Consider the following 18,176-nt stretch of genomic DNA (forward strand, 5'->3'; position numbering starts at 1 on the left):
GGGTGTGTGACTTATGTGCCTGAATTGTGAGAAGAACTGTATGGTCATGAATTTTCCCTCTTGTCTAGTATAGCAGCACGTATGACATGACTCATGTCCTCTTGGAATTCCAAATAGGAAAAAACTTTTTTTTCCATTTTGTGTTGGATTACAAAAAAAGATTGGGGCCCATTCAGGTCTAGATTTTCAGAGGCAAAGACTTCAGGCTGGGCTGGCTGGATTTTGTTACCTGATATGCTCTAGGGTGGGCTTGGGGAAAGAAAACAGTCATTTGACCAAAACAGAACAAAAGGTAAAAAGGAAAACTCGTTTCCTTCCTAAGAAACGATTTAGGTATAATTTAGATTTAACTTGTCTTGTGCAGATAAACAAGATGACTGCTGTAATTGCTACTAACTTAATCATCAAGCCCCCAGTTTTCCTTTCCCTGAAGAGCCATTGGCAGTGTGTGGAGTTCTTTGTGTTCAGTATGATGGTTGACCTTAATCTGAGCAGTCTGAAGGGAAATTTCAGTAATGGAGACGGCTGTTACTACCAGTGGTCCAGGCCTTGGGGGAGCCTTCTGAGATCTTGACCAGAGGAAGCAAAGGCATTGTCAGGAGACAGGAGCCAGTCACTGAGCACAGCCTGTGGCTCAGAGACCTGAGAGGATAGAGAGAATGCTGATTCTGATACTGCCACTCCCTGTAGGCACCTGCTTCCACCATCCCACTTACCAAGAGAGAAGGCAGGCCAGGGGAAAAACAAAAGTAGAGACAGATAAGAGATGAAGGTTAAGAGTGGACTATAGAAAAGAGTAAGGGGGCCGGCCTGGTGGTGCAGCAGTTAAGTGCACGTGTTCCAGTTCAGCAGCCCAGGGTTCGCCAGTTCAGATCCCGGGTGTGGACATGGCACCACTTGGCAAGCCATGCTGTGGTAGGCGTCCCACATATAAAGTAGAGGAAGATGGGCACAGATGTTAGCTCAGGGCCGGTCTTCCTCAGCAAAAAAAAAAATAAAAAGGATGTTTAGAAGTCTTAGGACATGGAAAAATGCTGGTATTGGAGCATTTTGCATAAATAGGAGTAGCCTACATATCTGCTCAGGTTAGGATCAAAGAACAGTCCACCAGAATAACAAAATTTTAACTTGCTAGTACTGTTTGGAATGTGTGCCTTCAATCTGAAAATTGTACTTTGATTTTTTAAATTTATGCAATATTGATTTTGTTTATGTTTCTAGGCTGTTTCAACACAATTTAGTACTGGCTACCTAGTTCCAAAAGCATAATGTATTTCTGTTTATAGTAGTTTTTCACATAATAGCATACATGAAATTGGTAGATGGTGTTTCAGAGAAAGTTAGTTTCTGGTCCAAGTTTTGATATAAGCCATGTCCATCTTCTATTACCAGCTCTTATAAGCACTGTGAAAAGTGATCATGACAAATAAGTGAGCTTTACCACATTAAACATATTGCCTCAGCCATTATTAAGTATCTGCTTGTGAAGCTGAACACAGTGAGTTTTCACTCTATGCCTCATTTTGGTTTTATTTCATCCATAAGATGTATTCGAAGGAGTGGTATGGCCCTTTAGAGATAATCTACAAATACATTTTAACAGTCATCCACCTGAAACTGATCCACGTTCTAGAGCAGATTCAGTATTGCACTATGTGAAAGAGACAGGCATTCCTAGAAAAATACATCTGTTAATATAATAACCTTTTGGTGACCTCAGCAGTAAGGAGAAGATGCTTTTAGGAAAATAAAAAATTGGAAGGCTTAAAATACCACGTATCTCTGTGTTCTATAACTTTGGTAGTTTCTGTTTTTACTTAAGTAAACCATTATAATAACTCATCTACAAAAAGATTACTTCAAGAGGGCTAACTTCCAACATAACAGGAATTATTTTTGTTTTGAACATGAAAAGTTATATAATAACCAAGAAACTCTGAACTGTGATAGTGACCTCTAATAGGTAACTTTGGGCACAAGTAGACATCAGGTCTGCAAGTAAGGTATTTTGGTGTTCATGTTAAAGTTGCCTGTACAAGGGTCAGATAGGACACGGCTCTGGTTCAGAAGGGAACGTCCTATGCAGATACCAGATAATCCAAGTGGTTACACGTATACTAGGTCATCTGGTTGACAAAGATGAGTTCAGCTTATTTCCTGTGTTCCTTATCTTAAAAATAAAGACGTGTGTATAATAGATGGTTTTTCACCTAAGAAGTTACTGAGTGAATTAGCGACAGCTTGTTAAATCTGGTATTCATTAATTCAGCTTAGAAATGTTACAGAGCTAAATAATTCTACCTACAGTGCTGCAGTGCATGGATTATTCAAGACTGGTTGTTGGGCTGGAAGGTGCTTTATCATTGCATTATCAGAATGGTTATAGTTTACATTATAACTATTCTTGATTTTTAGGCATGAAATTGATTTAGCTTTATAATTATAAATGTAGTCTCCATTCTTTATTTAATGCTGCAAGTAGTTAGTAATATTTGTAACAATTTTATTGGCATAAAAATTTTAAATTACTACACTAAGGCATATGTATTCAGTTATGAATCCTCCTTATTCCTATTGCTAAAGCAGGTGTGTGTATTATATACACACAGGTGTATATATGTAAAATCTTCCCTCCAAGTAGCCCATGTAATAAACTTGAGAATCATCACAGGTGCTTTTTTTCCCTGTAATTGGAGGGGTAGGAAGGCTTCAAGGTCTCTTGCTTCTCATGGGTGGGCTACAAGGCAGAGCATCTGTTGTGGCAGGCTCGCCACCTTTTTCCCACTGACACATGCTGCTCAACATGGAGCAGTTCTGTGCAGAAAGCAGCAGCGTCTTTCATGAGGCAGTACTTGGGGCAGACATGGAGCGCGTCGTAATCATCTTTGGTATCAGCCTCTCTAAAATAGACCACCATGTATTTGTGCAGGTGATTCTGGCTTCTCAGATCACTGCAGAAGAGGTTAAAGGCAAGGGGGAACAGGTCTTGGGAGTTCTCATGGGGGCTACCCTCGCTCTTGCCACAGGTACCATCACACACGTTGTTGACGTTATTAGAAAGAAGGAAGATGACTTTATCCGCTGCTTTCTTTTGAGTGGTAAGCCACTGCACTGGACCCATCTCAGCTATTTTCTTTTTCTGCCACTTTTCAAGGATAACCTCAGTTCTGCAATGGTTTTGAAGAAATTTAGTGAAGTAACAGACTGTGTGATGGAAACATATCTCAGATGGGTAAACCACAAGAACCTTAATGGGGGACAGTAGCGCGGTAGTAGGGAAGGAAGTCTTCTTGATCCTTTCTGTGGGAGCAGAAAAGCATTTGTTATCTATGAACAGCAAATGGCAGCCTTTCTCTAGTCTAAACCATTGCTGATAAATGATGTCTTGCTAGGGAATGTCAGCTGAGCACCCAGGGCATTGTCACTGCCAGAGAGGAAAATACCCTGATGTTCCTTTTGAACACGTCACCTGAAACACAGGGATGCTTAAACCTTAAAGGTGCTTTAAAAGATGTATTTTCTAAATTCCTATCACTAATTCAGTCCTCTTAAGCCATGTCTTTTCAGATAAATTCATAGAAACCGTTTAGGTTTAGGGTACTTTGTTTTAGGTAGGTTGTTGTACCTTTAGTGTTTTTAGTGCCATATATAAACAGGGACAGCTGATCTCTGCCCTTCACATCATATTTTAGGTTGGGTCAACTCAGTAGTTGTTCCATCTTCTACCTGTAGGGGGCAGAGTTTCTTTATAGTTCTGTCAATTAAGTGGTACCCCATTTCAGCTGGAACTTAACTGGAATTCTGTCCTATGTGTGCTATAGAACAGGAACTGTGTATAACAAGTACTGTAACTAATACAGCCCAAACAACATCATCTAAATATAAGTATTCCCAAGGCCAGAGTTCCACATGGCTTTCTTAGCTTAGATCATAAATTAATCTTGTTCTACCTACAACATCACAAATGGCTCAAAGGCTGCATTTATAGTTCCTTTTCTCCATGTGGAGAAGAGGAGAAGCAGAGGTTTTCAGTGGGCTTCCCTCCAGCTGTGTATCTATATAAATCCTCTGATTTCTATATTCAAGTCCTCAATTTCTGTGTTGAGATCCTCAGTGTTTTAGACTTGCCAAGGTCCTTAGAGTATATGAATTCAAGTGAGCGTTGTTCTTATGCCTTGGAAGAATTATTTTTAAAAAGTAGGAACTAGCATAGAATACCTATCACAGGTAAAATGCAGTTCGTTATTGGCTGTCTTTTGCCCATTTCAGTACTTGTAGATGCCTTAATGGTAAAAATAAAACTGGTGATAGTCACCAGATCTGGAGGTCCAGATCCTTGCTTATCTTGGCAGATGTGAGTCATTACATCACTCTTTTTAGGAGAGTTCTACGGCATTAAATAAATGCTGCTGACTCCTGTCTAATGCCAAAATGTGACTGCCTCTAGAAGAATCTCCTTTAAAAAAAACCAAAATGTTATCTCCTTATTTAGGTTTCTTTAAAGAATGGAATGATAACCCTTACCATGCCTCCACGTGAGATAGATCCCGACCGCCAGCACCCACGTGGCCACCAGCAGAGCTGGGAGGAGGAACGGCAGCCAGCCACCCAGCACGCTTCTGCCTGGGGAAGACAAAGCTTACTCACCTTCAGCAAAGAAAACCAAATTTGTCTCCTGTTTGGAAACTCAGATGTTTACTCTATGCTTCATAGAAGTTTTGATCCCTTTAACACCAAGGGTCAGTATATTTCTAGGGGGCTGTGTTCTGTGTGTGGATTGCTGTGTTCTGTAGAGTGTCCAGGTCTTTCATCAGATCTTCAAAATGGATTTGGGAGCCAGCAGGTTAAAAACAGTCCTCTAAAATCACTTGGGCTTCTTACTTCACACATACACAGGCATTTTCACCTTTTTCTTTTTTGTTCTTTGGCAAATTCATGTTATTCTGGGTGCAATTGCTTAATACATAGTACACGTAGATGCCATTTTTAAAGGCTGTTTTGTTAGATTGACAAATGTGGGGGTAATGTTGCCCCCCCCCCACAGGAATGTCAATCAGGGAAGCTCAGGCACACCAAGTGCTCAGGAATCCATAGGCACTGTGGCCCACACCCAAGTCAGGATTGTTAGGCACCCACGTTGTCTTCAGTTGGTTTGGCTGAGTTTCTAAGAATGACACCTTCCAACTTTTGACCCCACCCCTGGGCTAGTTCCGAAAACGTTTAGTTTGTCCACCTATAATGAAAGAACTAACATCTTTAAATCCAGAGAGACATTTTCCAGAACATGCTGCTCTCCAGCACCATTAAGGTGTGTCTTTTGGTGCCAGTGTTCCTAATTTGTTATCCAAATGTTAGTGGCTTGACCACATCAAGTTACAGTCACATCTAGGCCTGGGCTACTGAGACTGATAAGAAAATCAAAATGCAGTGAAATGCACGTTTCCTTATATACTCAGTTCTTTTATGCCGTTGACTTTTTTCACCAGATCCTGGTGGCACTGAACATCCATTTTGTTTATTTTTTCCCCCTTGTGTAAATCCTGCTTGATAAAAGATCTTGAGTGATTTTATAAATAAAGCCTTCATTCTTACTCAGATTTCAGGCTCTCTGGGACAGCACTGACGTCTTTCTCTTGCACCCCGTTTCAGCGTGCACAGGGAGGGACGCTCTCCCTCATGCTCCCCCCGCACATACACACCCCGTCCTGAGCCTCTGATCTTCCTGGGGGAGTGAGCGGGCACTTACTGTTGTCTGGAGGGGAGGAGGCCCCTGTGTGTGGGCAAAGCACCACGATTCCTCTGCGTCGGATGCAGTCACTGCCACAGGTATGGAAATACGGAGTCAGCTAAGGAAAAAGGGGAGTCCCAGAAAGTTCAAAATCTCAGCATTATTCCTACTCTCACCAAAACTTCTCTTCCCTTCTTTTCTCGTTTCACATCCCCTCACCCCCCCAGCATTGTAAGAGGATCTTTTTTTCCTTGGTCACACCACTGGAACAGAGCCCTAAAATCCAAACCCGTGACCCAAGACCAAAACACCTTCTGAGACTCCTGGGTTGTGAACCTAAACTTTGTACATGTTGCTAGCATGTTAATTTCCTTATCTAAAAGGGTTAGGTCACATCCTAATACATATACAAATATTTCCTCTGAAAAAAACAGCAGTAGAGCTCCTATTAATGGGTAAGTGCCCTGGGACTAGGAAAGTCTGGTTCCCCAGAAAAGGGGTGCACTCGTAATATGCTGACAGGTATTGATCCCTCTGGCATGTCTGAGCACTGCCATTATGTTCTAGGGAATGACAATAAAAGCTCCTTAAATCTCTGGGTGTGGCTGTGTCCCACTGGGACCCTCCCTGGCCCCACATCATAAACTCAGAGTTGAAAGGGACCTGAGAGCATGTGTTAGTCCAACTTCCTGAGGCCCTGAGAGGACCGGCAGCTGCCGCTTAAAGTTCATATACTGATCGGGAACCCAAACCTTCTGATTTCAAATCCTCTGTTACTTCCTTTTGCAATTAAAACTGAAAATAAAATGATACTCCTGTCCTAGAGTTACTGTAAGGGTCTGTGGCAAAAAATGGAAATAAAAGCACTTTGGAAAGTCAACAGCAACTAATAAAAGCAATGGAGACCATGACTGTCGGTCAGCTTCCTGATGTCACCACTGTCAAGACAGACCAGGATTCCCCGCTAACATCGCTTCACACAAGACTACTGGCAGGAGCAAACTGGGGGAGCACTCGGCCACTCCAACTTTGAAAGGACTCATCAGAAGCTGTCGGTGGTGGAGCAGTTGGTCCTCGAGGGCCCCACCCCTCCCCAAAGCACCTCATTAAACCTTACCTGGACCACAGCACCTTCACTTTCCCCAGTCACTGGAATCACCACGGAAGTGCGAGTCAGTTTGTTCTGGTGCAGATGAGTGAGACACAACCAAGAACTGTGAGCCATGTGCCTGCGTAGATCAAAGCCTGCCAGTGAAGAACCTGCCCGTCCCAAACTGACTGTCAGTTCTTCGGACTGAATGTGCGTGAATAAGGATTCCTGTCCTACTTCTGAAACCTCTACCTTTGGTTGGTTTTAGATTCACAGGGACATTTCCAGGGATGCCCCCAGGGACTTCATTTTCTTTGTTGAATTAATCAAAACAGCCCAGCACATTTGGACGATAGTTCAAAAGAGCCTGTCAAGGGAATCCTAGAGTGTCTACATTCTTCTTCAACAAGACAAGGAAAGCAGGAGGATGAGGATGGGAGTGGCGTTAAGGAAATGAAGGGAAAAAAGTACCTCCAACACATTAGAAAGCCCAATTACGGTGTTATTTTGGATAAGAGCCATGTATCTGTTTCCAAGGGGACTAGTTGTAAAATTCACTTCCACCATCTTCTCGTTTTTCTTACAAGCAGTGATGTTTGGATCCCACAGACTTCCTGTAAACAAGAGAGAATCACATGGATGAAGTTGCAAACTCTTCCCTCATCCAAGTTCCCAAAAGGGCTTGACAGAAAGAAACTTAAGTGCTCAGGCCCACATCCAAGAGATACAGACTACTACACAGTGTACTTTTTTTTTTTTTGCTGAGCAAGATTTGCCCTACGCTGACTTCCATTGCCAATCTGCCGCTTTTATTGCTTGAGGAAGGTTATCCCTGAGCTAATATCTGTGCCAATCTTCCTCCATTTTATATGTGGGTTGCTGCCACAGCATGGCTGAAGAGTGGTGTAGGTCCACATCTGGGGTCCGAACCCACAAACCCAGGTTGCTGAAGTGGAGCACATGAACTTAACCATTATGCCATGGGGCTGGGCCCTACCCAGTATGCTTTTATTCATCATTGCTCCCAGAATCTCAAAGTACCTGCTGCCCAAGAAAGTTGAGGGGCCCCACGTCACTGCTTTGCTAAAGAGCTTCCCTGGGCTGAGGGTGGGGGAGGTGCAGATTGAGTTCTATTTCTCACGCTATTCTCAGCATCCATTTTGAGTTCAAAGCTGGGGTCAGTATTTTCTCCTTTCTAGGATGGGGAGAAGGAGCCACAGGTCTGAGATTACAGAGCAGGTGAATTCAGGTTCAGGACTACAACTCCAAGAACTTCTTGGTTCCAGGAGCTTCATCCATCAGACCATTCTGCCAGCTTTACTGGATGGGAAGAAATAAGGAACTGTCTCATAGCTTAGAGGATACCCTGACAGGTCTACTCTCCGAGAAGTCAGTTGTTTCATTCATATGACTTGCAAATCAGCTTTAGGTGATTTTCCGGGAACATGATGTATAATGGCATGTACCATTTTCTCCACCTGGGAGACCATTTCAGGCCCCAGCCCAGAATTGTCTTTAGGAGTTCAGGTCCAGGGCTGATTGAAGGCTCTCAGAGCTCCTCACACCTGCAGCATCCCCCACACTCCCTCTCCCTCTCCGTAGGAGGCAAGAGAGGAAGCACAGTACCCCAAGTCTGCCTTCCAACAAGGAGACCACCTGCAGCTCAGTCTGACAGGAGACACAGGGATGACTTGTGGGGTGGGGGCGCCTAAAAGATTTGGACCACTTCCCCCAAACACTACGAGCTTCATTAGCATCCTAAGACTACAGTACCAGGAATTTACACAAATCTTTGTAAAATCCTTGGAAATTAGACACTTGGGACTGATTATCCTGAAGGGGCTTATTTCAAAACATAAAGGGTAGGGGCAGGTTCTAAAAGCCTAGCTTGTGAGAGGTGAACCCCTGTGAGGACTCGGGTTGAGAGGAAGCTTCTAGGTCATTACTTTAGCCAACACTCCCACCTTGTTTGCTAATCCAAGCAAGGCTCTCAGGGTTCCCATGGCCACAGGTCAGGGGTACTGGCATCTGAGCAGGTGGAGGCACTTACAGATTCCTCTCCCATCAGGAAGCACCTTCAATCACGCCACTATAAGTGCAGTGTGGGCTAAAATGTTAGTTTAACCAAGAGGATGGGGTGTTTTCTGTGACTGTTGCTCACTGCATAAACCTACTAAGACTCTGTCCTTCGTGGACAGGCTGCCTTATTCCGTGGGCACAGCGCTGGCCAGGGATCAGCCTTCACTGCCTGAGCAGCTTGGAGACAAAACACCCCTGCTCTGGGCCTCAGCTTCTTCGTGGAGGATGGACTGAGCTGTGCTGGCCCACGTTCGGAGTTTCGTCTAATAACAAAAGCAAATGCTCTATTTACTTACCTGCCTCGATGCACTTTTTTTTGTATTTCATTACATGGTCTAGGCAGCCTGGAAATTCGAATGAAAGATTTTACATTTTCAAAGAAGGTATCTCTGTTCCACCCCCTCGCCATCAAGCATGCATGCACACATGCCTACCACACTTGTGCCGAATTGCCAGAACATTCAAGATGTGAGGTAAGAAGCAAATTTAAATGGGATGCTAACATTTTACTGTTAAACAGGAGATTACGTACCCATGAAATGATAACCAGAGTCTAACTGAAATACAACTTTTGTCCAAACACCATCTATGATGCCCAGGAGAAGACTCAAACCATCCTTTGAAAATGAGGTTTGGTGATATATGTAAATATCGCCCCTTCCAGGAGGTGGAGCTTAATCCACCCCCACCCCAGGGTGAGTAGACTTAGTGACTTGTTTCAAAAACTAGAGTAGGGAAAGGGAAAAACAGGAGATTTACATGGAGACGCCTGGCAGACGCCACTAAGCCAAGTGATGAAGGCAAACACGTCCATGACGTGTGGATGTCACCGTCCCTGACAGGATGCGATGAGAAGGGTACTTCAGCTCTCCAGTGTTCTCTCCCAAAACCCATATCCCGACTCTAACCGTGAGAAAAATGGCAGACAGACCCAGATGGGGCGCACTCTACAGCACGCCTGGCCAGCCCTCCTCAAGACTGCCGAGGGCATGAAGAACAAAGACAGACTAGGAAACTGTCGGGGACCAGAGGAGACTAAAGAGAGGAGACTAAATGCAAGTGGAACAGAAAGAGGACATTAATGAAAAGCCTGGCGAAATCCAAATAAAGTCTGGAGTTTAGTTAATAGAAATGCACCAATGTTGGCTTCTTAGGTTTGACAAATGTACCACGGTAATGTCAGGTGTTAACAATAGGAGAAATAAGAGGCATATGGGAACTCTTTGTACGATAGTACAATTTTTCTGCAAGTCTAAAACTATTCCAATATAAAAACGTTTATATTTTTTAAAATGAGGTTTGGTCTCATCAAGAAAGCTGGAAACTACTGTGTAGTAAATGATGTGGCACCAAGACCGGCCTGGACCACAATTTCAAAGAATAACAATGAATTTAGAAATCACCCCATTTGGCTTCGATGCTTACGCCTGAGACAGAGGACGGGAGTGGACTACAGAACAGGTGACCTAGCCTAGATGGGGTGGCGTGGGAACTGCTGCAGCCAGGCACCGTGCTGCACCCTTCACACACGTGACCCCCTCTTATCCTTGCTGCAGCCCCATGCGTGACATTGCAGTGTGATACTAGGAGCTGATCGCATGTCCTAGAGCAGGGGGAAGAACCTAGCCTTCAATTCAGCGCCACCCTGCCTGTCACCGACAGCTCAGAGGATGAGCCCGCTGGAGTCTAGAGAGACTCAGCAGCACACTGTCAAACAGCACAGCCTACTAGAGCTAAAACTGGAACATATGTTTTGCATCAGTGACATAAAGAAGGCTAAAGTGCATTAATGAAGAAGGACCAGAGTTTGAACGTCAGCTTCACTTTTACTGTGTGTGTAAGGCAGGGCAAGTTACTTAAGCTCTCAATTTCTTCATCTGTAAAACAGGGCTATCTTAACCTCAGGGTGGTTGGAGGCTTAAGTGAGATGATATATGTCAAGTGCTGAGCACAGTGCTGGACACACAGGAATGAGCTTTTTCCTATATTTTACCCAACTTAATCCTCTCCACTCTGTGAGTGAGGTGCAGTTCCCATTGTGTCCGTATGACAGGTGAGGAAGCCGAGACTGAGCGAGGTCACATGCCTTGTCCAGGGTACCCTGGCCTCTCTGTAGCAAACCACATACCCCAAAGCAAGCATCCCAGCGAGGCAGAGAATAACAGAAGAGTGCGGAAGTTTACCTGGTGAGGTGAAATTCACAGACAGGGAGGGGCCGTCTCCATTCATATTTGCATTGGGGATATTATGGGCCCCAATGAAATAGAGTGTGTCCAGCTCCACAGGAAAGCCTATGTAGGAAAACGTCCACTGGAAGGCAAAGCAAGGAACCCCTGAATTTCTGGAACATGGCAATGCAGAAACATAGTTCCTTCGTCTATTGCCCATTTCATTTATAATTTCATTCCTTAACCTACTGCTGAAATGTATGTCTCTAGCCAATTCTTCTAAGAGAGTGGACCCCACACAATTTGCCTGTGTAACTCACAGAATCAGAGAAGTGTGAGATTTTAGAGCTAGGATATAACTTAAATTCAGCTCCCCTCACTTTGCTGATGGGGAAGCTGAAGCCCAGAGATGCTGACTTGCCCAAGGCACACAGCAGAGAAGTGGCCAAAAATGGGATTTGAACCCAAGCACCCTGCTGCAAGCTCCAAGTTGTAGCTGCTCACCAGCCCATGTGTGCAGCACATCATCCCTGCTCCCTAAGCAAAGAGCCTAACTTCAATGACAATCAGCCAAAGGCTATCAAAGTGCTTACTTTGCCACCAGAGGGTCTGGTCTGAGTCTGGAAGGCCTCTGTGTAGTTGCACCTCACGCAGCTGTAGGACTGGAAGTTGCTTTTGCCTGTCACGCAGATCTTGGTGGCCTTCAAAAAGCGGATGCTGGCTGCCAACATAGGCAAGAGGGCAGTTGTTTATTTAGCACCTACTATGTGGCTGACTTGATGCTAGACAGTTTATGTGCCTCATTTCAGTTCATATTCACAACAGCCCTAAAAGGTAGGTGCCATTATGGTCCCCAGTTTACCGATGGGGTGAGTGAGGTTCCAGGAATTTCAGGGAGCTTTGCCTAAGCTTACGAGCTCATCAGCAGCAGCACGTGGATTCAAATTCCAAAGCGCAAGCTCTTTCTTCCTCACAGGTGAGGCTGAATTGCACAGGATACAAGGCTCTGTACTATTCTGGGGATCTTTTAAGAGGAACAGGCCTGCCTTGGGGAAAACCATGAAGGCCCTCCAGTGTCATCACCAAACCTGCCTGTTCTGGCTGCACCTTTATCCCTGCTGATGCTTCTCCCTGGAATGCCCTTTCCTCCTAGTCTCTATCTCTCTAGGACTTACTCCTTCAAGGCCCAACTCATGCCTATCACAAGAGCTCCCCAAACAAGAGCTCCCCCTGTGCTAGGTGTGGGGCCAAATGCCCCATTGCATCATCTAATTTAAAGTGGTCTCACTCCTCTCCGTCCCCATCCCACTCAGCTGGAGCACTGCCTCTTCCAAGATTCCCCTGACACTGGGCCTGGGCCTGCCTCCCCCCGCCCTCTGAGAACCCTGCTGGGCAAGGACTGTAGCCAACTCACATCTCTGTGCCAGGCACTCCTGAGTTCCTGACTGGATGCAATTTAACTGAATTCAGCAGGTAGAAACCACAGACATGGGCTTTAGGGCCCCAGGATTCGTTCAGTGAAAGAACTCACAAGCTGTCCTGGGGAATTGCCAGGACTTCCATGTTGCCATTTGGGAAATGGAAGAGTAACCTTCCTAAGGCAGCGCTTTTCCTAAACTTGGAGGACTCATCTCTGGCCTTACTCTGTTTTCTCCCATGAAGCAACATAACGTACAGAGAAGTACACATCCTAAGTGTACCACTTGATGTGTTTCCACACTGGTGTAGCCAGTACCCAGGTCAAGAAACACCCCAGGAGTGCCCCTCACACTTCTGACATCAGTCGGTCCCCACCAAAGAGGAACCGCTATCCTGACTCCTAACCCTCAGATGAGTTTTGCCTCTTCTGCACGTTTTGCTAATGGAATCATATGGTACGCAGGGCTGTAGGCAGGCATTCAGATGTGAATGTGAACTCTCTTGACCCTGGCTTCTTATGTTTGGGAGATTCATCCATATTGCGTCTTGTTGTAGCTCGTTCATGCTCACCGCTTTATTTGATTCCATTTTGTGGTTCCAATTCTATTGTTAGGCATTTGAGCGCTTTCCATTTTTTGGCCTTTATGAATAATGCTACTATGAACATTCTAGTATGTGGCTTTGGGTGCACGAATGTATGTATTCTGTTGCGCCATGCCTAGGGCTGGCATTAATGGGTCATATAGTTCGCACATTTCTGCTTTAGTAGACACTTTAGGCCTTATCTTTGATGCAAACTTACCATCTGCCCGGAGTATCCAGCTTATGTTCATCAAAACTGAATAGTCCTCTGTTGCAACCCTGCTTTTAACAGGTTCCACCTGGAGGTCCCTCAAGTCTCCTGGGGTCAGAGTGTGTTGAACCATCCACTCTGGAGACGGTCCTGGAAGAAGGTGAGACTGACCATGACACTCCCTTCCCTGGCCCAATCTAATGCCATCTGTTCTAAGTGACCCACCCTGATCCATCCTTAATCACAATTCATTTCTTCTTCCTGCTAAGGCAGGCAAGACATTTCTCAGTGTTGGCTGACATAAATCATAGCTGATGCTCAACATCCTGGCCCCAACCTGTAGAGTGCTTGGGACCACGCCGGGTGCCTGTATACATATGTATGTATTTGACATGTTTATTAGGATCTGTCCTGCCTTCCCCATGCCTCAACCTGGACACTAGCCAGCTGGCCCACATGATTCCCTCTTCCCACCTTCTAGTTTTTGCTGGTACCAGCTCTCCTCCAGATCACCTCCATTCACATTTCTCGTGCAGAAGCCCACCATTCTTCAAATGCTATCCTTGCAAACACTACTTCTTCTCTAAGACATCTGCTTCCTGTGCCCAACTATAAATGATCTCCCTCCCACAGCACTTGATCTCCCTCCAAGGAGAGGCAGGCCTTGCTCTCCACCTTGCACAGCAATTCCCACCCTGCTTGTGTCCCCCGTACTGGCCAGGAGGCCCGCCTGTCTGAAATGCCAGGAGCTCTGCCTTGGACAGAGAGAGGTGTCATCTGCAGTGGCTAACAAAGCAGTGGCTCACCCTGTGCGTGGTCACGATGACCCACTGCCTAAATTTAGGCCCCCTAAAGCCCAGCTGTGCTTTCACTGTAGAGCCCCAAATACCCTTTCCCTAGCATACCTACCGGCTTCAGAGCCACACTGAATCGTCTGCAAGAGAGAAAGAAACCAAATGTTATGTTGAATGTCAGCAAGCCACAAGCCTTCATTTGTCAAATTAGAGAAAACTCCATCTTTTTCCTTAAATGCATCTACAAGCAATGAACATTTAAAGAAAAGCTGAGCTGGTTCCACTTCAGTTTGAGGGAGACTAAGCTACCCCATATGCTATGAGGGACCACAGACTAGCCATCAGGATACTTGATCCTCCAGCCTGCTCATCACCTCACTTAAAGAGCAGAGATGGGTCTCCAACTCTCTCTGTGCCTCGGCCTTCCCTGCTACAAGCAGGGGATGACTCTGGACCATCATGCAGGCCCCTTCACACTCTAATGTTTAACTGTAGGTTTTCAGGACAGTCTGTTCATTGATTTTCCCCAGGTTAAGGGCTGGCTATACTAAGATGATGAACAGAAGAAAGCTATGAATGCAGTCCATAGTACCTTCCCCAGATTCTTTAAAATATTCCTCTTCTAATACAAAAGGACTCACCTAAGCTATCTAGAAAATCATAAAGCAACTGTGATCTTATCATGGTTTTTTTGTGGGGTTTTTTTGGTGAGGAAGATTGGCCCTGAGCTAATGTCTGTTGCCAGTCTTCCTCTTTTTGCTTGAGGAAGACTGTTGCTGAGCTAACATCTGTGCCAATCTTCCTCTACTTGTATGTGGGACACGGTCTCAGCATGGCTTGATGAGTGGTGTGTAGGTCTGCACCCAGGACTCGAACCCATGAACCCTGGCCCACCAAAGCAGAGCACCTGAACTTAACTACCGTGACACCGGGCTGGCCCCCCATCATGTTATCTTTTTAAAGGAGCTTTAAAAAAATAAACATGTACCATCAGTGTCCAGGAAAGGCCATTACTAAATCCTTTGGAGTTAACTGCTCATGTCTTTTTATAAAAGTAATTAGTACTTTGGTTTTGGAACAAAATACTGGACCTAAAATATTTAATTTATAGGCAGCAGCAAGTTCCAGAGACAAAACCCAATGTGATAAGTCCAGCAGCTGTGGAATCTGATTCTTCTCAGCCTCAACATTTCCAAACACCTTGTAAGACAGAAGGCAACACTTCTGAGGGTTTGAGTAATCTGGGTTTGGATGAAACTGTCAGTCACTCATCCTTGTCTTTTTATAGCTGAACTCCAAGGGATACCATCAGGTGTTTTTTTCAAACAAATAAGCCGCCATACTGGGAGCTGAGTTCTTGTCAAAGGACTAGTGAGACAAGTTTTAGGAACAAGCAAAGCAACTACAGAGTTCAAACTGTTCACCTTATAGCAACAACTGCAAAGGCAGTGAATTCTTTCTCCAGGGGAAAAGGCCAAGGGGGCCCCTGAACGGAGACGGAGGGCAAGGAGAGTAGCTGAAGACCAGGGCACGTGAAAGGGGTTTGTTCATAACCGTGTAACGAGTAACCACGTGCTTTTATGCTGTATGCTGTGCTAAGAGGGCAGAGTTTCAAATGCTATTCTGGGGATGAGTTTTTTCTTCTCTAATGAGCCAGAAGATTCCCTCATCCTTCAAGGCTGGGAAAGAAAGGAAACCTTCCAGAGAGTTCAGGAGCTTGCCAGTTCTGGGGGCATAGCACCCCAGCACAGCGGAATCAACATGGCAAAACCGACAAGTGGTAATGAAGAAGCAGTTCTTGTGCCCCAAATGGTGGGCAGACTTTAAGACCCCAAGCAGTAACAGTACTGAGCACCTACCATGTGCCAGGTGGGCTCTTGGCTGCCGCCCGCAGGCCCTGTTGCTGCTCCTCCCTGGACCCTGGGGAGTTAGGTATTACCCTTCGTTTTACAGATGAGGACACCGAGGCTCAGTGGGCATAAATGACTGAATCAAGAGCGCACGGTGGCATTTGAGCCAGGTCTGTCTGATTCCCACACCCCTGACTCAAGCAGCCTGACGCCCGGTGCCCGCCTGGCGTGGACCAGCCGGGCTGCCCCAGAGGGTACAGATGAGCCCCGTCCAGACGGCCCTCCGTGAACGCCTGTGAGAAGCGTGAGCTGGCGTGTCGGACGCCGTCAGGGTACGGGCTCGAGGGACGGGAACGCAGGAAAGGGGCGCGGACGGGGGCTTACCGGCTCTCGGGGCACGGCACCCCAGCACAGCGCGGCCAGGCTCAGCAGCACTAGCGACATCGCGGGGCCCCGGCCAGCCTCCCGCCGCGCCCTTATCCCCGCGCCGCGGGCCACACCTCCGGGCTCCGCCTCCCACAGCGCTGCCCCGGCCTTGCTGCCCTGGCTGAGGGCGGGTCCCCTCGTCACCTCCCCGGGTGGGGAACGTAGAAGCGCCCTCGCCCACAGGGGCTCGGAGGGATGAGCCGGGTCCGAGAGGCTGGGGGCCCTTGGCAGGCAGAGCTGGAGCAGCCGCGGCGCGCGCCGGCCCCCGCGCACACGTGGGTGCAGTGAGCCAGGTGCACGATTGCACTCACGCCTTCGGGTGCGCGCGCCCCGGCTGCCCCCTGCGCCCAGGGGCCTGCCCCGGAGCAGAGTGGGTCCGAGCCGCCCGCGGGTCCCTCCTCGCAGCGGAGAGCGTGCGGTGCGCCGGCGCCGTCCGTTACAGAGAAGCGGGCTAGGGCTGGGCCGCCGGTTGCTCCCCCTGCTTCCGCTCCTGCTCCCGCTCCTGCCCCTGCTCCGCCGCAGCCGACCGTCCCGGCGCTCGGCCCCAGCCGCCGACGGTGAGTAGCGGGGGACTCCGAGACTGGGGTTCCCCGGAAACAAGGGGTGGGGCCCGCGGGCCGCCGAAGGCTCTTTGAGTTCTTCGGGGAAGCTAGTTCTTCGCGGGAACTAAGTTATATGTTGTTAGGATAACAGATACTCCCTCTCTTCAGGTTTTCTGATAAATGTGTATTTCCACAAAGTGACGTCTGTCACTAACACTTGGTTCTCCGAAGGCGACAGCCTCCAGCTCTGTCGGTTTGGAGCTGCGGCTCTCGAGAGTCACGGTGCCCAGGATCTCGAAGCGCTGCCTTACCTGCAAATTCTGGGCCCGCCCTCAGGGATTCCCGCCCAACCCCCCAGGTCGGGGCGGTCCTTGGTCTGCGCTTAACAAGCCCTCCACGGTAATTCTGAGGCCGGTGGCCGGGACCATCCTTTGAGACACAATGGTTTGGGGGAAAGTTAACAAAAATCAGTTGGGCTAGAAGTGGACTGCAGAGCTTGGCACCCTGCTGCTTCAGCCCCCTTGGTTTGCAAAGGACAAGGTTGGGGTGATCGACTCAAGGTCACTTAAACTTGTAGACTGAGTTACTCCATTCTGTAGATGAGGAGACCAAGGCCCAGAGAGGGATGTGGGACTTATGGATGGAGTTGTCAGCTGGCCAGAATTTGTACTTAGTCAAGCAGCTGTTTTTGCTGAGCTCCTACTCTGTGTCAGGCCTGGCCCACTAGCCAGATTCAGATTTGAGCCTGCATGGAGGTGGGCCCAGCCTCAAGGTCAGCTGGGGGCCCTGGCATGCATTCATGTGGGGTTCTAGATGACGTTTCCAGAGACCTGGCCTGGTTCCTGACCAAGGAGTCTTGCTCAAGTGAGGTTGTTGCCTCACCCCTGCCTCAAGCTGGACCACCCTGGGCCCCTTGCTCAACTTCTCTGAGTTGCCTTGAGCCCTGTGCTGCCTGAGCTCATTTCTGGCTCTAATAGTTGTCTTTCTTCTCAGCAAACACCTGCAGGGTGCTAATACTGGGGTGCAAAGGTGAACGACAGCTGATGGGCATGCTTGAACTGAGGATGAGTGCAAAGGCACCTGTACCCGCCCTGCTGCGAAAGCACAGATGGAAACAGCCTCGTCTGCCAGCTCGAGATCTTGAACTTTGTCCTGTGGTGCAAGGAACCACAGCAGAGGTTGAGGTCGTGGTCAATTTTCAGTTTTAGAAAGGCTGCTTGGGTGACTGTGCAGGGCAGTGCGGGGCCACCCCCTCTGAGACCAGCAAGAAGGCAGCTGCTAACCAAA

At 47.2% G+C, this 18,176-nt stretch overlaps 3 protein-coding genes and 1 long non-coding RNA gene across 10 annotated transcripts in view; 3 read left to right on the forward strand and 1 right to left on the reverse strand.

The window, feature by feature from the left end:
• ACTR8 (actin related protein 8) overlaps positions 1 to 5,597 on the forward strand; it is a 19,952-nt gene extending 14,355 nt beyond the window's left edge. For 2 of the 3 annotated variants that reach the window (XM_023620276.2, XM_070238806.1), the window contains one exon: positions 4,493 to 5,597. The gene's annotated coding sequence lies outside the window, so the exon portion shown is untranslated. Of the gene's footprint in view, positions 1 to 3,026; positions 3,099 to 4,492 lie in introns of all 3 variants that reach the window. The other variant, XR_002800574.2, reaches the window with a different exon arrangement.
• Positions 2,483 to 16,458, reverse strand: IL17RB (interleukin 17 receptor B). Of its 2 annotated transcripts, XM_005600546.4 has the most exons (11): positions 16,306 to 16,458; positions 14,187 to 14,211; positions 13,287 to 13,427; positions 11,659 to 11,786; positions 11,081 to 11,207; positions 9,194 to 9,241; positions 7,290 to 7,432; positions 6,846 to 6,911; positions 5,747 to 5,846; positions 4,525 to 4,623; positions 2,483 to 3,300 (listed from the first exon to the last, which is right to left on the reverse strand). In XM_005600546.4, the coding sequence occupies exons 1-11, from the start codon at positions 16,363 to 16,365 to the stop codon at positions 2,738 to 2,740; spliced, it is 1,500 nt and encodes a 499-aa protein (XP_005600603.4). In that variant the 5' UTR covers positions 16,366 to 16,458; the 3' UTR covers positions 2,483 to 2,737. The 2 variants fall into 2 exon arrangements, with proteins under 2 accessions (XP_005600603.4, XP_023476047.2); XM_023620279.2 differs by lacking the exon at positions 9,194 to 9,241.
• LOC138918226 (uncharacterized) lies at positions 5,689 to 15,278 on the forward strand. The gene is made up of 3 exons (XR_011427278.1): positions 5,689 to 5,826; positions 13,359 to 13,437; positions 15,183 to 15,278. It is a non-coding gene; the product is annotated as an uncharacterized lncRNA (long non-coding RNA).
• Positions 16,440 to 18,176, forward strand: part of CHDH (choline dehydrogenase) — a 32,827-nt gene continuing 31,090 nt past the window's right edge. Inside the window, exons 1-2 of one of the 4 annotated variants that reach the window (XM_070238807.1) lie at positions 16,448 to 16,904; positions 17,058 to 17,288. The gene's annotated coding sequence lies outside the window, so the exon portion shown is untranslated. Of the gene's footprint in view, positions 16,905 to 17,057; positions 17,289 to 18,176 lie in introns of all 4 variants that reach the window. The other 3 variants (XM_070238808.1, XM_005600547.4, XM_070238809.1) reach the window with 3 other exon arrangements.

Source organism: Equus caballus, chromosome 16 (assembly GCF_041296265.1).
Source record: "Equus caballus isolate H_3958 breed thoroughbred chromosome 16, TB-T2T, whole genome shotgun sequence".
NCBI classification, from domain to species: domain Eukaryota; kingdom Metazoa; phylum Chordata; class Mammalia; order Perissodactyla; family Equidae; genus Equus; species Equus caballus.